This window comes from Hermetia illucens, chromosome 1 (genome assembly GCF_905115235.1).
Source record: "Hermetia illucens chromosome 1, iHerIll2.2.curated.20191125, whole genome shotgun sequence".
Taxonomy (NCBI): Eukaryota; Metazoa; Arthropoda; class Insecta; order Diptera; family Stratiomyidae; genus Hermetia; species Hermetia illucens.
This window is the reverse complement of record NC_051849.1, coordinates 49031345-49053268: the sequence shown is the minus strand read 5'-3', so window position 1 is coordinate 49053268 and position 21924 is coordinate 49031345. Positions and strand designations below refer to the sequence as shown.

Here is a 21924-nt window from a genome sequence, read left to right as displayed (position 1 = left end):
ACTTTACTACTAATACTCCTTAATTTCATCCTAGATCCGTGCAGTAATATGAAGTATCACATTGGTAAGTTTCTTGGAAAACCTATTATTATTATCAAAATCATAGTAGGTCAAAATTCCTTACTTCGCGACAAATAACTACTCACCACCGAATAAAATGTTAGTAATACATCGAATTGAATATCGGGTGTATTCAACTTATGTAAAATACGAGCCATGGAACCATCGTGTAGCCAAATATTCTGACATAAAAAATCAGCAAATGCTTTCATACCAAGTCCCAGGGCGAAAGGAGGATTGGTACCCACGATGGAGCAGAAAACCTGGGAAACACCTGCTGAACCACCACGAACACCTCTACTACCAAACCCTATCTCGACCTCGAAGTGGTGGCCGCTGGGTACTTTTTCTTAACGAAAAGCTGTCTCAGGTATAATATAAAAATCATACTTGGGGATTCTAGCAGCTAAGTAGGGACGGAGCCCGTATTCAGGTGATAGATTGGCTCGCGTAGCTTACATAAAAATACAAAGGGATAGCGAACTGCGGATTATTCAATTAGCAGTGTCACACGAAATGGTTGTTGAGAGAACCTGGTTTGGGGTCAATAAAGACTCGGATCACTAATTCATTGGTATGGTGCCCTGGGCTTGAATAACAACACTACCTACAATACCCTCTGACAATCAGGTGAGACTTAACACTGAAGCCATCTACAGCACATACCCCCGCAACACCTATAAGAGGGAAATGAATGGAAACTCCATCGGATGGAGAAGCGACTTCACAGACGGAAAAAGGAAGCCTGGGAGAACCAACAGGTCTGTGAACTTGAAAAGCACAAGGAGCAACCGCACCAAGGCGGAAGTTGTACCAACAAGTGAGCAGGTTGAAGCCTTATATACCTCGATGCTCATCCTGCCGAGAGAAAGAGGGAAAGCTGATTTCCGGAGCCATATTGGAGCGAGTTGGAGGTGCCGCCAACTAAAGACAACGGACAAATGATGCCACCACCAAGCTCAACGTATGGGGCAGCGAATCAATGCCTGGCAACGAGGCACTGTCTACCCCATATATAAAAAGGGTTATATTACACAGTGCAGCCATTATAAAGGTACCACGTTGCTGAGTACCATCTATAAGATATTCTCCTCTATCTTGCTAGGTCGGATAGTCCCACACGCCCAGAACATCATTGACCCATACCAAAGAGGCTAGGCGAATCAGCAACAGAACAGATTTTCTCCGTGCGGCAAAAGATGGAAAAACTGTTGCAATATGGACATCAGTTGCACCATCTTTTCATCGAATTTAAAGTCGCCTATGATAACGTAGCCAAGGTAAAACTGTGCATGCCCATGAGAGAATTCGGTACCTTCGGTACCTCGACGAATATGATACGAATGACTAGGCCCTGACCAATATGCCAGGCCAGATAAAAGCAGACCATTCGGCATCAATAACGGTCTACGACAAGGGGATGCCCTTTAATGCGTCCTACAGGCTGCGGCAGCATAACTTCCTTTTTTAAAATGCGCGCCACTCAGTTAGTTGATGTCATAGCGGAGCGCTAGTGGTCTCGTTCAAGAGGGTATACTGTAAAGTTTTGTCCCGACATGGTTCAGTCGCCATCATGCGTTGGAATAGTGAGGAGCGTGCCTTTGCCGTTAAGGTTTACTTTTCAAGCGGATGTTCGGTTATTGCAACACAGCGTGCATTTCGGAATCGTTTTAATTTAGCCCCGTTGGCTCCCTTCCGAGACCGCAAATCAATTGTTGCATGGGTCACTACATTCAGACAAACTACAAGTGCGACAAAAGGAAGAACTGGAGTCCCTCGGCCCGTTAGATCACCTGAGAACATTGAAGCAGTGGGAGCGTCAATGTTGCGATTGCCACGGCGTTCTGCGCGCAAACACGTATCTACACTTGGACTATCCGATCGTTCTGTGAGAAGAATTCTTCGTGATGATCTTCATTTTCATCCCTATAAGATGGCGATATTGCAGGAACTTTCAGAACGTGACTTCAATTCTCGGATGAACGCGTGTGAGCTTCTTCTTGATGTCTTTCCCGAGGGTGCTATTGTTTTTTTAGCGATGAAGCCCATTTTCATTTGTGTGGGTCGGTTAACAAACAAAACATGCGCTACTGGGCTGACAAAAACCCTCGAGAATTGCATCAAAAGCCTTTGCATTCACCCAAAGTCACAGTGTGGTGTGGAATTTCCTCAGCTGGAATTATTGGTCCCTGGTTTTTTGAGGAAAATGAGGTTACAATGACAGTGAATTCGGACCGGTATGTAAACATGCTACAGAATTTTTTTCCCACGGCTAGAAAATTTGGATTTGGGGGACACTTGGTTCCAACAAGACGGTGCAACAGCACACACTTAAAGAGCATCGATGGCTGTTTTGAGGGAACACTTTCCAGAGCGCCTTATCTCAATTAGAAGCGATTTGGAATGGCCGGCACGCTCTCCCGATCTGTCCCCTTGTGATTCTTTTCTATGGGGTTTTTTGAAATCCCGTGTTTATTTGAACCGTCCAAGAACCCTACAAGATTTGAAGACCAACATCCAAGAAGAAATTGCCAACATAACACCTGCTATGCTAACAAGAGTCATGACAAACGCCAGAAATCGGTTTACGCAATGTATGGAGAATGGAGGACGTCACCTAACAGATTTGATCTTCAAAACAATGTAAATAAAAACTTTAGACATGTACCTACATTATAAAAAATAAATAAATATTCTCCGATGCATACAATAGTTTTTATTGAGTTTTGAAAAAAGGAAGTTATGCTGCCGCACCCTGTATTTAACGTGGCTCTGGAAAGAATGATCCGTGATGCTAAGGTAAATGCGAGGGGACGGTGCACTATGCTGACGATGTCAACATTATGGGAAGAACCACTCGAGACATAAAAGCAGTCTTCATCCAGATCGAGCAGGCAACGCGGGATTTTGGGCTGCATATCAATAAAGGCAAGACAAAATACTGTATATGGTGTTAACGTCAGCACCAAAAACCAACCAACCAACAACATGAAACCGCACTGGTCAAACGGGATGAATAAAGATGGGAGACTATAACTTTGAGACCGTTGATAATTTCTCCTATCTAGGGTCGAAAATCACAGCCGATAACAGCTACGACGATGAAATCCGCGCACGGTTGTTGGCCGCCAGCAGAGCCTATTTCAGCTTACGAAAACTGTTCCGCTCGAAAAGTCTCACTATAGGGTCAAAGCTCTTACTGTACTGACAATGACCTTGCCAGTCCTCGGAGACTTGACATGACATGAGGATGGACGATTCCACAACCTACATAACGACGAAATCTATGAGCGATACCATGACCGTCTGGCTGTAGATAAAATCCGGGTCAATAGGTTACGGTGGGCGGTTCATCTAATCCGTATAGATGAGGAGGCAGATCCTGCCTGAGATGGAATGATAGCGTAGGCCAGGATTCCAGACCGCTTTTAGGGATATCGAATTGGTGGACTTCGGCGCAAAGCCGGTAGATCTGGAGTTTCTGGAGGGCTAGACCGGATACCGGTTGTTGCGCCGTTGCTGATGATGATTAATCCCATGTAGAAATTCAACAATAGCTAAGCCGCCCCATATCCCAACCTAGCCCAAATCCAGTAAGATGGCATTTTGTCTGCAGCGCTGTTTTCATTTTTCGCAGCGAAGAATTCTAAGCCCGTTCAAACACCTACCTCAATCAAGATTCCGTAGTATGCTAATGATGTCACGATATACAAATATACGAAGAATACGTGAAACAATTATCTTCTAAGAAAAAACAGGATGAAGTTTCGAGCATCACATGGCTGTTCCTGGAACTTAAAATAACTCCCACTTTAACAGTAAAATAGGTCGCCCATTTAGACATCATCATTAACATCTCTAGACTATCCGCGATCCACTAAATAAACAACTGCTAAGTCATCATAATAATAAAATGCTTGTACCTGATCCCAAATTTGGTGGACATACGAAGGCTGTGGAATCCAATGTAATGAATGGCATGATTTTGTGTGGAGCTTAGGGAAGGGGAGGCTCACCCTAATTACAAAGAATGTATATTTTTTCTCCGGCTATATCCGTGTTTTGTATCAAAGGATCGGTTTGGAAGTAATATTTGAAAGCAACATTTTAATTTTCAATAATAGGCACAACCATTTAAAAGTTCTTTATCTCACAGAATTTAGGATTATGATTTTCAAAAGCATGGGAGTGTAGTACTCCATATTATGATCTATATTATTAGAAAAACTTGTAAGTTCTATCATAACTTTAAGGGGGTGTTTGCATCACATTTACAAAATATTGTAATGTCTATATTTAAGTTGAGTCTATATCCGGATAGATAGTATTTTGAGCCATGAACGTCAAGTACTAGCACCACCAGAATTTTTTCTGGCTGAATAGTTTCGAAAAGTGAACTTTTCGAAAAAGTGACAACTTTCTAAATCCCCACCCCTTTTTAACAACTTATGTCGATAAAAAAAGATTTACACGTCCTGGTGCATACATGCGGACCCTCCTCCCTAAACTCTAGTTAGAAAGATGTCATTCATTGCATGTGGTTCACAGTTCCAATTTTTAGTATCAGTACTTATAACAAACGAAGTACATGTGGCAAATGGGCAGGAAGACTTATAGACGGACAGATTTCACGGTCTAACGGCCAGGGAAGCAAAGTTGTGACCAACAGTGGACCGATACTGCTGAAAACCCTTCCGACGTTGGTCATTATGCTTGCTGCTAGTATCGGAAGTACCTATACCGAGAGAGAGGGTTGTCCTAGTGGAAGATATTATCTTTGTTAGATGTGGGCTGATGAGGGAAGTCATCTATCACATTAATGAACATTACACGCATAGTGGCCAATAAGGTGGACTGTTTAGTGTTATAGAGAGCAGGAGAACGGTATATTCGAAGGACGGATGACTAACCTGGCAATATTAACTGGTATATTTGAAGTAAGCTCCATACCAGTAGGTACGGTGAAAGCAAAATCTAGGTAAATTTTCAGCAACACAATTGCAGCTTTTGATGTATCTATACCAAGGCTCAGACTACCGAAACCCTGGTACAATGATAAAATCCGGCGACAGTAGGCTAAGCCTGTAAGAAGATATTACTTCCGCGCAAATGATGAGCAGATTATTTATTACCTTGAAAAGAGGGACATATAAAGGTTGCCGAATAAACTGCTAAAAGGGATTTTGAGGAAAAAAAATCGTTTGAGGATCCCTGCGAAAAGGTCGATATCAACCCGGGAGAAGGCAGAGCCCCCCAACCCCCTTCGGGAAACCAACTGCCCAGTTTTATTGCTGAAGATATTGGCCACCCTATTTTCGCAGGAAGGCAATACAATTGTGAACGAAAGAATGCACCCTTGAAATGATATTCCAGCTGTGACAAAAGATGAGTCCTTTAATGCCAGCGAAAAGTTGACGACCAAAGTATTCATGCTGGACGGAATACCAAGCATAGCCATGAAGGCGGCGACAAAAAGAAGAGACCAGGGAGGTTCACTTCCACATTTAATAACTGTTTGAAAAAGGACATCGTCCCGAGTGAGTGAAACAAACAAACGGTTCGATTTCTACCAAGGGTGACAAAGTATCTGGACAACTATCGCCGTATCGCTTCTATCCTTTACTGGATAGTATGCGAAAGCATAAACGTAACAGGAAGCATGTCAAAGCACCAGCAGCTGTCCAATAGTGCATGCCCACAACGCAGTGGTCAGTCTCGTAAAGTAGGCATTTGTAACCGGGCGATCTCGGTCATCTATAGCTAAAAATTCACTACTAATGAGACGGCATTGAGTGGCAGTGCGTTACCATAATCGAAAATTGAGCAGTTATTTGGCCTTTTTTTTCCTTTCTGGCAAATGGCTTCATGCAAACCTGTCATAACAAGAGAGAACGACAAAAGAGTATCGCTAGCACGAACATATACAATATTGGTTGGTCGGGATATGTATTGTCTCATATTGGTTGTGGCCGAAGTGATTCCCAGCACCGTCTTATACCTAGTAATGATAGTGGTCAAAAGTTGGTATAGGTCCCAGGGCGAACTTTGTGTTGGTACCCACGATGGAGTATAAAACCTGAGAAACGCCTTCTGAACCAACAGTAACAACTCTACTACCAAACTCTACTTCCACCTCCAAGTGGTGACCGCTGAGAGCTTCTTTTTAACGAAAAACTACAGACGGAGAAAGATGAAGGCGATTTTCCCGCGCCCAAAAACGGGACAAATTGTGCCAACTAGTCCTCCAGGTTGGGGGTTGGGTAGGGCTGACAACCCCACATGGAAAATCGGAGTTACAAAGCCACAAAAGAAGCTTTGAACTCGGCTGACAATACAACGACTACAAACTACGAACGTAAGCGGAACAACATTTAGCGCATTTCCTCACGGAACGTGCGCTTCCTGTACCAACCAGCTGTTCCAAGCAGCTAGCCGATATCCTGTCGCAATATGCTGGAACAGCACGAGATGTTTTGGAAAGGGACTGCTTTCCTGGAGAAAAGCCACTACACTATATATTACAGTAGCTATCCAATAAATCATGCGCTCTTAGTTAGCTTCTTAGTTAGCCAAAAAATGACACCTGCTATTATCGGCTTTGAAAGCATAAGCGAACGACTATGTACTCTGTACTTGGAAGGCAAATTTAGAAATATAAGCCTCATTAACATTCACGCCCCTACAGAAGAGACTGCAGAGTCGGAGAAGGATACTTTCTACGAGGCAACAGAATGAACTCTCGAAGCTTGTCCCTGGTACGATATGAAAATCACACTTGGGGATTTTAGCAGCCAAGTAGGGACGGGGTCCGTATTCAGGTGATACGTTGGATCCCATAGCTTACATCAAAATATAAATGATAACGGACTGGGGACTTTTCAATTAGTAATTTCACACGAAGTGGTTCCCAATATGGGGCCGATTTAAACTCGGATCACTATCTCGTTGGGATGGTGCTCCGGGCTCGAATTGCGACACCACCTACAATCACCTCTGACAATCAGGTGAGAGTCAACACTGAAGCCATCCTCATCACAGCCCTCCGTAACACCTATAAAGGGTAAATTGTCGGGCCGTGATCAGTAGAGGTCTTGGAGCCTCGAAAAATGATCCTCACAATCACCTGAAGATCGTTATCATACTTGGCCCCAGCCGCAAAAAGAGTCGAAACGGTTGGTTCGTCGGTGAACGTAAGCTAGCAACGGAAAGGGGGAATGCTGCATACCGGACGCAGGCACGTGCGGAGACTTATCACGAAGCCCAGCGAATGGAGAAGTGACTTCACAGACGGAAAAAGGAAGCCTGCGAGAACCAACAGGTCTGCAAACTCGAAAAATAGAGGGGACAACCGCACCAGCCGCGCAAGCTTTACCAATAAGTTGGTAGGATGCAGCCTTACACACCGCGATGCTCATCCTGCCGAGACAAAGAGGGAAATCTGATTTCCGACAGATTGGGCATATTGGAGCGGTAGGTTGAACATTTAGATGAAGTGCTGAACAAACAGAACATCGGCGAGTTGGAGGTACTCCCAACTGAAGACGACGGACAAATACTGCAATTCATTGGATTAACATTTTTAAATCGCCAGGAATCGATGGAATTACAGCCGAATTGAATAAATATGGAGGTAACTAATTATGCATATATACAAACTGCCTCCACCCAGATCGAGCAGGCGACGCGAGATCTTGGGCTGCACGTCAATGAAGGCAAGATAAAATATATGGTGGCAACGTCAGCACCAAAAACCGAAGAACGAACAACATCAAATCCCACCGGTCAAACGAGAAGAATAAAGATAGGAGACTACAACTTTGAGCCCCTTGATAATTTCTTTTATCTTGGGTCGAAAATCACAATCAATGACAACTACGACGTTTTTGGTAGCCAACAGAACCGATTTCAGTTTACAAAAACTATTCCGCTGGAAAGGTCTCACCATATTGTCAAATCTCTTGCTGCACAAGACAATGATCTTGCCAGTCCTTATGTATTCCTCGGAGACCCGGTTTCTTAGGAAGAATAATTGCGAACTCTTGGCCGCCTTCGAGAGAACAAACCTCCGAAGAATTTTTGGCCCTTTACATGAGTATGGAAGGTTCCGTACGACGAGATCTAGGAGCGATATCACGACCGTCGGGTTGTGCATAAAAGCCGACTCAACAGTTTGCGGTGGGTGGGACACTTAATCCGTATGAGTGAGGATGATCCAACCCGGAAAGTCTATAAGGGCAATATCTATGATAGAAAAAGAAAACGAGGCAGACCCTGCCTGGGATGGAACGATGGCGTAGGTCAGGACGCCAGACAGCTTTTAGGGATATCGAATTGGTGGACCTCGGCGCGAAACGGGGATGTCTGGAGTTCCTTATTAAGGCAGGCCTAGAAGGGATGATGATGATGATGAATGATCTGAGAAGAAGCGCTTGTATATCAGCAATTGATTTAGGGTAAGTAACTAGTGACATGCAGCGGCTTCAGTTAGTTCCTCGAAGTCAAGGAGAAAGTGGAGGCCTTTGGGATGAGCGAGAATCCCACACATTGCATACTGACGCAGTATTAACTTTTTTTTCTAACATCTATAGACAGAGAGACAGTAGACCCATTTGAATAAAGGTTTACATACATAAGACCTTAAAGCGAGAGCGGTGGTGTTTCAGAAAAAAGCATCAGGAAGAGTCCAGGATAGAAACAAAACAAGGACCGTAACTGGTCCGTTTCTCCCAGAAAATAGGGAGGATCGCTAACATCGTCAGCGGATAGTATCAGCATGGAAAATGGGTTGGGATTCGATACATTCCGTTATAGAGTGTATGCACAGAAAGCTTACAAAAGGACGAAACTCCGATATTTACTAAAAAAGAAATTTTATGAAAATTTATGATTGTTTCTAAGGTAAGGTGGAAGAGAGTTCTGTTAGGTAGAAATGTCACAGTCACAGTGGGAAAGTCGAACTATCATCGGGCAAAAATGTGGGTATTAAACCACTGCAGCTAGGCCAAATATAAGGTCACATACATATGCATTTAGCGATGATAATTTTTCATCAAGAGACATATTGATCCCTCGGCAGCAATGCAGATTACTTTTATGCAAAATATTCATTCCTCATTGATTGACATCTTCACGAAGTTAAAATTCAGTAGCCTCACATCAACTTTAATAACGTCATGAAAGCTTTACAAAAACTCCCAATCAGTAAGTTCATTTCACCGGTGATAGCACCAAAAATGTGTTCATGTTCCTGATAAGGAAGCCATCAGTTATCTTGGAAAACAAATCAGAGAGATATGGATAAATTATATGAAAACAGTCAATATATTTTCTGAGCTTATTGAATGTTTGCAGAGTTAGTTGAAAATTAATACTTCATGGGATTATAGCATTCCTTATTTTTGATAATAATTTCATAGAAAACACCAGCTCAAGCAGATTTTAAAGAAGTGTCTCCAGAAATTTATGAAGAACAAGTTGCCTAATATAAAGTGACAAGAAGTGTTATAACAAACGATGAGTCCAACATATTGGAACTTGGCACTTAGAAATAACAGAGCCATATATGTGGACGATGACAAAATCTAAAACGCTCTCCGACAAATCCAATATTTGAAAAGTTATGCAAATAATTCCATCTAGATTTTAATAATTTCATTTGCTCAGTCCGCCTGCTTAAGTGCAGAGTTCATTATAAAATTCTACTTTCAGTTCGAGGAATAATTAATAAACGCTTTCTTTACATGTGCACCATATATGCGTACGTACGTATTCTAGTTACGTAGCGAAACGAATTAGCGCTCTTAATCTAGCTTGCGACACTCTACATATCTTTCATAGAAGGAAACGCTTCTACTTACCATTCTTTAACTTGCTATTGTTTGTGATGATGTCGTTCATTAACTCCTTGTTTTTCTGTAATGAAAGGAGAGAAATGATGATATGTTAGGAAAAGTCTGCATTGGAAAACTTCATTTAGTTGCATTTTATGGCATTTCACTATCCGTAAACAAAGAGTCTCTAACATAACCGCACCTGGTACCTTCCATGCTCATAGAAGCTAGCACCGTCCTTAAACCCGCGGAACCGCAACAGAGTGCAACCATTGCAATTATCAGTTGCAACCTGTGACCAATGTGTGACTGTCATCTTGACCAGGCGCCGTAAAATCCTTTCGCTAACATGACAAATGCAGTACGCCACAATTGCGGATAGTTCTATTGGCGGTGACGTTGGCTAAATGTTAACTTTCAGGTAATTACCACCCGCGAACAAAGCTCGAGTTGGACACGAGCTGAGGAGAGAGTATGATGTGACGCACTGTGTGTGACTTATGCGACTATGAGGAACGGAACCGAACACAATAAATACGCCAACCCGTGAACTAGCTCTTCAGCACCTGTCCAGCGCACCTGAAGCACTCGTGAAGATCGGTGCAGAAGGGGTGGAATATCGATGAATGTTTTTCGATATTTTTAATGTGAAAAGTGGAAAATTCTCAAGCTTTTTGCTGACTTCAGTTCCGACTTAATAACTTACTTATCTGATTTTCCTCCTCTTAAAGGAAAATTAAAGTGATAAGACTCTAATGAGACAACAATCTAGAAATTTTCAGTGCTAAAAAACGAAAGCAGTAATGCAAATAAAATCGAGATTTTTGTTATTATTCATGGTTTCGGATAATTCACAAGGTTAGGATTTACCGTAGCAATGGATAATGGTATCATACGAAGTGTTCACGATGCTGTTCAAAGTTTCCTCTGCTAAACGAAATGCTCTGAGAGAACACTGAAGAGCATTACTGTTCCCTATGAATTGTGTTCACTTTTCCAGATGCAAGCGTACACCAAGAAACTTCAGCTGTGACATACCAAGATTAATATAATAAATCTTGGCAGCTGGAGGTCATTGTTCAGAAGGCCAGCCCACCAGCCAGTCATACTTTGCCTCTCCTCCTCATACAAGGCATGATCTTGGGAGTTGTAGTGCCAAAATGGCGCACCACAACATGAATTGTATTTGGTTTCACGTAAACGTCATATTCGCCCAACTAAATTACTTGTTCCCAACCGTACAAAGCTCAACAAACAACAAATCTCTTGAAAACAGAACCTTATTAAAATCGGTTTACTGTATGTCCGTTTGTCTGTCTGCGACACTCTTTTTCTCAGAAACAATTACTTCTCTTCATATGAAATTTGGTAAAACGATGGGAACTCTGAATCTCCTTGCATGCAGTCAAGTTCCGTTATATGTAACAGGGAGGTGTAAATTTTTTTTCACCGAATATATATGATATGAAATAAAAGGACCCGATTAGTAACTTTTTGAAGCATGTATTTGTTTTAACATTGGTTGGTGGTCCGAGGGGAGTCAATTATTGATAGGACCTGTTTTCAGAAACCAACCAATCCAAAAATCTGAAGAAAAGGTCTTGATGGTCCGTGCACATGATATTTAGGTGGAACCATCGTGCAGCCAACTATTTTTACATTAAAAATCAACAAAAGCCTTCATACTTAAAGCGTCGAGATTTCAACAACAACAATTTTTTGTCCTCCATTCGCAAAATTTTCCCTTAAGGTTTTCGCGGCAGAATCCTATTTTATCAGCGCACGATCCCATCAGGGTACTTTTCCTATTTTCTGCGTGCGAAGGGAGTTTCTGCTGGGATTATTGAATAGACTATTAACTCCAAATCTGGTTGCCATCGTTGGCTCTAACACGATGAACACAAACCTTAGATAGCGATCTTGTGTGAAACCAGACAGCAATATTTGTTTTTGATAAACATCGGCAAGATTTCCTATATTTTCCGAGGTTGCCATCACTTCATCTTCGATTTCATATTCGGTTTCAAACAACTTATCAATCCCAATAATGTCACCATTATTTTATCCTTGTGTCCCAATCATTTCACGACGAATAAGATCATAGACTATCTAATATTGATCGCCAATATCATAAAGTAGAACAGAACCGAAGCATAGACCAGTGTTGACAAAATTCTAGTCTTCATCATGAAAAAATGCTTCGTATCCAACTCTAATCGTCCACACTTGTTGAAAGTTCACTTCGCTGTGAGGTTGTTTGATGGGTTGCCTAGACTAATTAAGTCGCCAGATTTTTGACAAAAACTAGCCTACCGAATCCGTTAAAACCTCCAAGCAGAGGGTCAAAACCCTGATCGACCAGCACTACCACAAACTTATTTAATCCCTAAAACTCCTTCCATTAAAATAAATAAAAATAAAGTTAAAATTATTTCCAGCGTAAATGTCCAATCCTTAAAATCCTTAAGTAACCCCTACGGTAGAGGAGGTCATCTACTATCATTCAACGTCCATTGCCTTAGAAAAGCTCTCTCTTAACGATGCTTAGATATTTCTGCATCCAATGCTATGCTTCAAAAAATTTACCTCAAAATCAACATCCAAGTTAAAATTAACTAAACTTTTCATCGTCTTCGATTAGATCTTTCGTCTAAACCGATGTTTCTCTGCGTCATTTAGAGAGGTCACTCCCTAAGAAGAGAACAATTCTCCGCGTACAGGTATATTAACAAGTCGGGAAATCGGAAGCTGGACGCTTCAGGCATGAACGGTTTTGTGTACTGCTTTTATAAAGACATCTGTCCCATTATTACCTAGCACGTAATATATGCATATACAATATTATGTGGGAATATCCACATTCAGGTGACAATGACATTCAAAGTCTTGAATTTGCAAAGAAGCGACAACTTTGATCTATTATAACTTTGTTAGTAATAGTGGGATTTCCACCTTGGTAGACTGACGATCCATAATGTGCCCCACGTTGTTGCAAAATTTCGTGGTACTGAAATTAACTTAAGGGGGGGTTGACAGCCAATTACCAGAAACTATAGTAATATACTATTATTAATTTTATTTGAACAGATATCGATATGGAGGGTATTTTGGAGTCTAGGCATCAAATAGTGGCAGACTCGTGATTCTTTGCAGATTTTTCGGTTGGGTAGTTTCTGAGAAGGGGCCGTTAGAGAAATGATCGATTTAGACACCCCGCACTCCCCACCTTTCCAACAAATGTCAAAAACTAAGACCGGTTCCGAAAAGTACTAATCGGGAACTTCATTTGATACCCCACATGACTATATTTAAATTAAATTCGATGTAAAATTATGTTACTCACTCTATGCGTGAACGTTCACAGTTCTCACCTTTCCGCCAAATTTGGTGTGAATCGCTATAACCGTATCCAAGAAAAACGCGTGTCGCGGACAATTTTAATAAGATTTTGTTTTACACAAAACCTTAGAAAACCACGATAGTATAATATCATATATAAAATCTCCAAAATGTCAGGCATCGGCGCAATTGCTAGGAAGATGCCAGAAAAGCATGAAAGATTTTTCCGCTGAAATAGTTTTCGACTTTTGTAATATTGATAACAGTCTGCTCAACAGAGAAGCAAATAAGGGTCGTAGCTACTGCACATAGTGTGCCTTATCACAATCACATCCAATTTACAATCAAAGCAGCGCACCCTTAATCCCTCTCCTATCCTTTCTCTGTTCACAGCAAAATCATATTATAGAAAGCACTTATCCGTATATAAGACTGGTTTGAAGAGACGCGAAGAGTCTACACTAAAGCAAAGAACTTTTGATATTTGTACACCAGGCACTTCAATTATCAGCATTATTAACATCTGCAGTAGTACCGACATGGACTTCAAAGAAACGGAACGGAAACGGAGTTGGAAATGCTTAGGTCTCAGTCAGCATGGACAATGAATCTGCCAAGACTTCCTTTGGTATTTTCATACCAAACCAGCTGAACCTGCAGACGTTGTTCTGCTTAGATATATTTGCAAAAACTGCGGATTTTCTTCGTGCACTAGAAGAAGTACAAAACCCAGATGATACATTTGTCCTTGCACTTCGTCCGCGCGTACTAGCATTGGAACTCATCTAAAGTGGCTCTTATCACGTAGCTTACCGGAGTTACCTGATACCACCGGAACCGGGGTGGCCCTCTTAAGCAGATGCCCCGCAAGAATTCTTGGGGGATATGCTCTCATACCGGCGTGTTATTTATCCTGCTCATGTTTTAGCAGCTCCTAAAGTAGAAACTCTGATTCGTCTTATTTCCAGCCGTGAGTCTCGTTCTTCATAATTTTAGCAATTCTACTGGCTCGCAGATGCCGTGCATGTCTGCTTGATCTTCCAATCTCCGAAATTTCGGGTCGAATTTTCAATAATTTTCAGAATTTAACATCTCACCATCCAAGCAAATAGTCATTATTATATCGATCAACTAATGTCATTGTGAGTGGACGCGAGATTTAATAGTTGGTTGTGGAAACTATATTCCGTATTTTTACATAAAGACTCATATAACAGATGAGACTACGGAGCCATTATTCGCTGAAATTGATCCTGTGGAGCGCCAACTAGTGGCGAATTACAAGTACGTATAAAACGTATAAACCCTCTCCATCGATCGGTAGAACGCTCTGCTGAAGAAAAAACCTTATTAAAATCGCTGTCTGTTTGTCTGCTTGTGATGTAAAGGTGGGGGACTAAGAACCGGCACATAAGTGGTGAATTACATTGCTGCATGTTGAAGTTAAAGGGGGGTGCCGACATAGCTTAAAGATGGGTGCAAACTTTTTTGTGGCCGAGTATGGTCATATTGGGGATCAAACGGAAGGTCTCGATTATTAGTTCAAACTACGTATTTGAACATTGTTAACAAAAGCTGGGAATGCGGAGGTCCGAAAGGGTCAAGTAGTTGAAGGACCAAGAAACTGCCCAATAGAAAAATTTGAAAAAAAATCATGGTAGTCCATGCACTTGGTATCTAGGCCTCAAAATATTTCCCGTTACGATATCTCTTCAAATAAAGTTAATAATAATACATTATTATATTTTGAAAATTTACTGTGAACCAATATTCAATACTCAAGGCACCTGGCGCACCCGATTTGCTTCTGAATGGCCGACATTTTCATCAAAATACACTTTGATGTAAAGGAAACCCCTCTTCGTTGGACAAAGATTATTGCATTTATGCAGTAAACATCGCCAAGGCTTTTAGCTGCGGAAAAGCAGCCAGAAGTTAGGAGAAATTACTGAATCCCTTATCGGAACGACCGTTCACAGAAGGTCATAGAATTTTGATCAGCATACCTTACCAGTCCAATCGAGTCCTCAGATGACAAAAGGCAAGCTTTAATGACTCTAAAAGTCTAGGAGTATCTTTTAAAAATCAAGCAATAAAAACATTTTCACATCATACTTAAAACGATATTAAACTTAGTAATTTTGGATGCTCTTTGCAATTTATTAGACATTTTCCAGCAATAGGAAAGCTTAACTTAATCTGAAAGCAAAATAAATATGAGAAAAAAACTGGCTCAATCAAACAAGTCTAATTTGTTTCGGACAAGATAAAATACCTACATATTCTGTCAAGCGTCCACAAGTTTCTATTAACAGTCACGTACTGCGATACTTCCAAAGCGCGAACTACTCCCTACTCACGGGCAATCTCTAGATAACCAAGTCAGACATCAACTTAAACGACACCTGATAACTTAACACGTTAGCACTGAGCCCGATAAGGTTCTATGCCATGTGAATAGGCTTATCGCCTACATTAGCCTTATATCCACCTCGCTGGCTATGCAAAGCGGTGCATGCTGGTGCTGATATGTAAATTTACCTTTTCAATTAGCACCTCTGAATAATTCATGCAATGGCGGAAAGTGTTCATTACACCACACAACTGTTCCGGTTCCGGCTTGCGTCCCGTTTTAACAACATTACAACGATATCCTTGAAGCAGCTAATCATAACGAACGATAACCGTTTGTTGAAATGGAAAATTTACATCGATTATTCTGATGGAACAATAAGCCACTATCTCACCCGAGCCAGGGAATAGCATTGAATTTCAACCAGAACTTTATGGAAAATTTAAAGTGGTTTCCGAACATGAAATTTGTTTCGGAGTAAAATCCTCTGGTATAAATGATATGAATCTACAAATTTAGGATACCACATCCTAAAACAGATTCCACAGAATATTAGCAGCAATGGGAATTCAGGGAAACCTTCTATTGTTTTCAGTTCGACACCCAAATACCTCTTAGCAGTTCGCAGAAGGACTCAATAAGGGGCATTGTCTTCAGTTGTGATGCACAATTAAGGAAGTTGTGGTCTGATTGAACCAGATTAATTAAGCAATGATTAAATTCTACATCCTTCTTAGAAAGCTGATCTGTAGAAAACAAACCCTCACCTATTATTATTATTCTGTTAAGGGAAAGTCGCACCGCGTCTTTGAAGAACTATTGTGCTCCTTTTACTGGTTATAGTGTACCTATTGATCATAGTATCTCAAGCAGGCCTGTAACCGTTAGGAACTTTAGTATGTGACCCACTTCCAGATCTTTCAGCTTTGTATCTGGTATTAAGTGTTCTCCCAGATGTCTCCACCTACTTTGCACAAGTGCCGGACACTGTCCCAGCAAGTGTATAGAGGTTTCGTCCTCCTCCTCACAGAACCTGCAGGCAGTGTCCGTAGATATCCCTAGCTTCCCTAGGTGGTAGTTCAGCCGACAATGACCAGTGAGAATTCCCACTATGATTCGGAGGTTCTTTTTGGTGAGGTTTAAGCAATCCTTTGTGCGCATGGGTTCGTATCCCCCAATAAGCACCCTGGACTGCTCCATCCCTGGTAGGCCCGCCCAGTATAGTTCCCTCATCCGTTCCTCTTCGTTTCTTAGATTCATAGCCATGAAACCGTTTCCGATTCCACAGAAGGGTTCTGGCCCGTGTAAAGGCGTCTCTGCTCCCTTCTTGGCTAGTTCGTCCGCTGCCTCGTTGCCTTCCAACCCAGCATGGCCTGGAACCCAGAGTATCCAGACCTTGTTGAACGAGCCAGTATTCAGTCTCTCAAGGCATTCCCATACCAGTTTAGAGTTCACCTGGTTGGACCTAAGTGCCTTAATGGCTGCTTGGCGGTGAGAGTAGCTATGTTCTGCCCCCTGTAGTTCCTTTGCAGATTAAAGGAGGCACATTTGTCTATGGCGCATATATCCGCCTGGAATATGCTAGTGCACCTGCCCATTGGCTCAAAGTATTATACATTTTCCTTGGACCAATGACACCGACACCCGCTAACTCTGCTGTGAGGGATCCGTCAGTGTACCAAGTAATCAGTTACTGGTTTACATCTGTATGTGCAGATGGAGAGGGGTTAATCCCAGTAGGACCTCCAGGGATGCCGTTGGGCATGTCCTCATTGCCCCACTGGTACACACGCAAGCCAGCCTTTGGAGCTTATGTAATTCCCTGGCTTGCGTGCTGAGTTCGGTTCTTTCTCCCCAGATTACCGCTTCATAGGTAATCATTGGCCTTACTATTGCAGTATATATCCAATCCATCTACAACCCCATTTTTTTCCTGCTATGGATCTGCGAATCATCAGAGCCCTCGTGGCTTTCCGACAAGTGTTTCCGGCATGTGTCTTCCAGAGTAATTTTTGGTCTAGCGTAATTCCCAAATATTTCACCTCTGTTTCTCGTTTCACCTCCATATCATGTAATGTTATGGCTCTCAGGTGATCCAGCTTACGCTTCCTAGTGAATGGTACTATGGTAGTTTTGGTTGGGTTGATCCGCATTCCCACCTCCCTGCACCACCAACACAAACCCTCACATTCATCTTTAATTGTATGGTTTACCTATAAACGCTGATGTACGAAATATATTTGCAACATATCCGTTAGTGCATAGAACCCAGAGAATTCCATTTCCAATTGCCTAACGCTCACTAACAGTTTCTCAATAAAATCCACGAATTCGCGACCAATAGAGGTATCAAGTTGCTGAGTACCATCTAAAGATATTCTCCGCTATCTTGCTAGGCTGGATAACCCCATACGCCCAGAACATCATTGGCCCATACCAAAGAGGCTTCACTCCAGGTAAGTCAGCAACAGGTCAAATTTTCTCTGTGCGGCAAGCGATGAAAAAATTGTTGGAATATAGACATCAGTTGCACCATTTCTTCATCAAATTTAAAACCGCCTATGACAGCATAGCCAGGGTAATACTGTATACGGCCATGAGAGATTCGGTATCCCAGCGAAATTGATAAAACTGACTAGGCTGACCCTGACCAATGTGCGAGGCCAGATAAAAGCAGCAGGATCACTCTCAATACCATTCGACATCAACAACGGACTACGACAACGGGATGCCCTATCATGCGTCCTCTTTAACCTGGCCCTCGAGAAAGTGATCCGTGATGCCGAGGTAAATGCAAGAGGTACGATCCTCTTTAAGTCCACGCACTAGCCTACGCTGACGATATCGACAACATGGGAAGAATGACCGCCCACGGTTGTTGGCCGCCAACAGAGCCTATTTCAGCTTACAAAAACTGTTCCGCTCGAAACGTCTCACCATACGGTCAAAGCTCTTCCTGTAGAAGACTATGATCTTGCCAAGCCTCATGTATTCCTCGGAGACTTGGGTTCTTAGCAAGAGGAATTGCGAAGTCTTGGCCGCGTTCGAGAGAAGAATCCTCCGAAGAATTTTTGGCCCTCTACATGAGGATGGACGATTCCGTAGCCTACATAACGATGAAATCTATGAGCGATACCATGACTGTCAGGTTGTGGATAGAATCTGGCTCAATAGGTTACGGTGGGCGGGTCACCTAATCCATATGGATGAGGATGATCCCACCCGAAAAGTCTATAAGGGCAATATCTATGGTAGAAAAAGAAGACTCTGCCTGAGATGGAGCGATGGCATAGGTCAGGACGCCAGACAGCTTTTAGGGACATCGAATTGGTGGACCTCGACGCAAAACCGGGATGCCTGGAGTTCCTTATTAAGGCGGATACCGGTTGTTGCGCCGTTGATGATGATGAATCCGCGACCAATGTTTTGAAAACTTAGTCAGCGAACCCGACCTCAATCTATCCCAATTTATTACCGTCCACAGATCAGTAAAAACCTTTCCAGCCAACCTCTAGCCCACCCGAGCCAGCTGGAAAATACATGTACTTTGCCAGCCCGAATACCGTTTAGACTTAGATTGTAGCTTGAAAAACAAGAAATTGGCCGAACTAAGCAATCTCCTCACTATTTACCTCACACAACTAAAGAGTTTACAACATCTGCAGGTATACAATGGAGTGGTATTCAAACGAATCAACCATTCTTTAGGAGATAAGCTGCAAGAGCAATAAAATTGAAAGCTTTCGGTGCCAGAGGAGCTGACGACTGAGGTCGTCCCTGAAGTGCAAATGGGGGGGGGGGTTGGTAGATCTTTGAGAAGACAACGGTTCTGATTTTATTGGCCTAAATGGTTTCACAGATCATGGATTACATTCATTCAATCATACATAATTGTGAAACGTGCAACACATCATAGGTTTCCAACCAAACGCTTCAGCCTCTAATGGGAAAAGCGCTCATCTCGGATCGGGTGCTTCAGCGCTTGTGTATCGATTTGATTGGCCCATACCCCAGATGTTGCGCCGGAAGCATTGATTTATTAGTCGTTCTCAATTCTCTCTCGAAGTTTCACTTCGTGGAGTCGATTAAACGGTTTACCGCGAATGTGGTGACTGAATACTTGAAGAACGAGATCTTTCATGTGATTGGAATCTCTGAATCGAGAACGTTTGATAATGGGGCGCAATTTAAATCGGCGGCTTTCAAAGATCTTCTGGATTAGTATGACATTCAACATATTTACACTGCTTTATACTTGCCGCAAGCAAACGCCTCATAGAAGGTAATTCGCTCACTGTTGTCTGCAATATACGCTTATATCGGTCTTGACCAAAGATATTGGGATAACAAGCTGTCATCGATCAACTCTGCACTTCGTTCAGTAAAACACGTCTCGATAGGGAGTTCCCTTTTACCCCGTTGTTTTTGGGTAAAACATTCTCACCCGTGGGAGGAGTAGCTAAGTCCTCTTACGACGATTAAACCCTCTGAATGATGCGAACGTGGAAGTGTGTTCTCAAACAGCTCTTGTAAATATTTAGAATACACGTGGTAATATACAATCCTTAGAAACAAGGAGGAAAATAAAGGCAAATTCTTCAGATTGAAGTAGATGGACGATCCCTGGCGGTATTAGGCGCCGTATTTGCCTTATCAGGAGGAAACAAATGAAAAATAATTTGGAGGACACATCAGAAGCCTAATGAGATCCCCGAAGGGCGTCCGCCCGTCGTAGACCTGGATATTCTGGGCCAAGTTGGATAACCGGACCAAGTGGATTGCCTTGTCACAGGAGACGAACTACAAGGATTAATCGAACCAAGAGCCAGGACCAAGAGAACCCAAGTAAACCTATGCTGCAGCTGCATGTTCAGTGATTTCAAGGTCAATTACGAAGAGCAAAATTGAAATAGTACTGGCTCAAGAATTCTGGGCGTGCCGTTCGTAGATTTTTATTGTGTAACGAGGAAGTATGCAGGTAATTTGAGATTCCTCTTGCGAAAAATCACAATTCTTAAACCTAATTTAAACTATAGTGTCTTTTAGAGTTCCTAACCGGAAACATCGTTGCTGCCCCAGTTTCGTGGGAAGCTGAGGAGAATTCGGGAGGCAGTCGTGAGTTCAGGCTATCTCTCAGGGGACGACACCTGCATCCCATCGGAATTGGTAGTTAGACTGATGAGGTTCTGCAGAGGAAGTCATTGCTGCTTCTCCTCGGCTGCGATACCATTCCACACAATTAGATCTGGAGAGTACCTTCTTGAGGGCCAGAGATACTAGACATAACTTGTAGTAATCGCGGCTGCGCTACGGGAGCGGAATCCCATTCGGCTCTTTTTTAATTAATTTGCTTAAATAATGCATTTAATAATATGCAAGAACCCTAATGTTCGCCGCAGATTGTAGATTATTGAATGCATTCGGGCGAATTAATTTTGGCAGAGGCGAATGATTTGCCGCATCCGCAGGCACATGCGCAGGTTGCCGCAACATTGACTAGACAGAGTTCAAGGCAACTTAGCGGCAAGTGAAGCGGTGCTGGGCGGAAAAAAGGCGTGAGACCGAAGGCCAGGGGAGTCTGTTTTGAACTGTTGGCGGGTGGATTGGGATGACCGTTTTTTTTGGCGAGAGATTGTGGAGAGAGTTAGAAAAGCGAAGTGAACAGTTGAAAGTGACTTTTCTTTTCCCCAAAGGAGATATTTTTGAAGATTTCAATTGAGGAATTATTGAGAAGAAAGAATCGAATTCGCGACGAGGAAGTAGTTTGGTGGAGGAATTAAGGGGAAATTTTGAAGAGACGTGAACCGCACGAACCCTTTGTCGTCTCTGTTCTGGACAAAGGAAGCCTCCGGGACTGCTTCGAAAACTAGCCGTGACGCGGTTTAAATTAATATTAACATTAGAAAATTATAACATTCGTGGAAATAAATTGTTACATCAGTGAACAGCGGAAGAAAGGCGAAGAGGCGGCTCCAGTGGATGTGAAATTTTCGGGGAGGCTTGCCCGTAACAACACATTCACCTAGCGGATTTGGCAGAGTTGTTTTCGCAGCATATGCAGAAGCCAACGAACACGAAAAGGTTTTCTTTTTTAGTTCAACAAAATAAAAAGAATAAAAACAAAGAAATGAACTAATCAATTATAAATTATATTTTGGAATTTTCATATTGTAATGTTATGAACTTCCTTTGTACCACAGAATCATCCTTCGAGCTCGGAGTGACGGCCTGCGAAAGTTTTTTTAAATTTTCTTTTGGTTTGCAGTTATTTTTTTTCTTTTAGTTTTTTTTTCCTTTTTCCTTTCTTTAATTTAATTTAATTTTTTTTTATTGTTTATTATA

At 42.2% G+C, this 21924-nt stretch overlaps 1 protein-coding gene across 8 annotated transcripts in view; it reads right to left on the bottom strand.

The window, feature by feature from the left end:
• Positions 1 to 21924, bottom strand: part of LOC119649168 (rap guanine nucleotide exchange factor 4) — a 313803-nt gene that overhangs the window by 47227 nt on the left and 244652 nt on the right. For 7 of the 8 annotated variants that reach the window (XM_038051205.1, XM_038051199.1, XM_038051217.1 and 4 more), the window contains one exon: positions 9918 to 9972. In XM_038051205.1, the coding sequence (XP_037907133.1) occupies positions 9918 to 9972 (55 nt within the window). Of the gene's footprint in view, positions 1 to 9917; positions 9973 to 10092; positions 10415 to 21924 lie in introns of those variants that run through there. The other variant, XM_038051226.1, reaches the window with a different exon arrangement.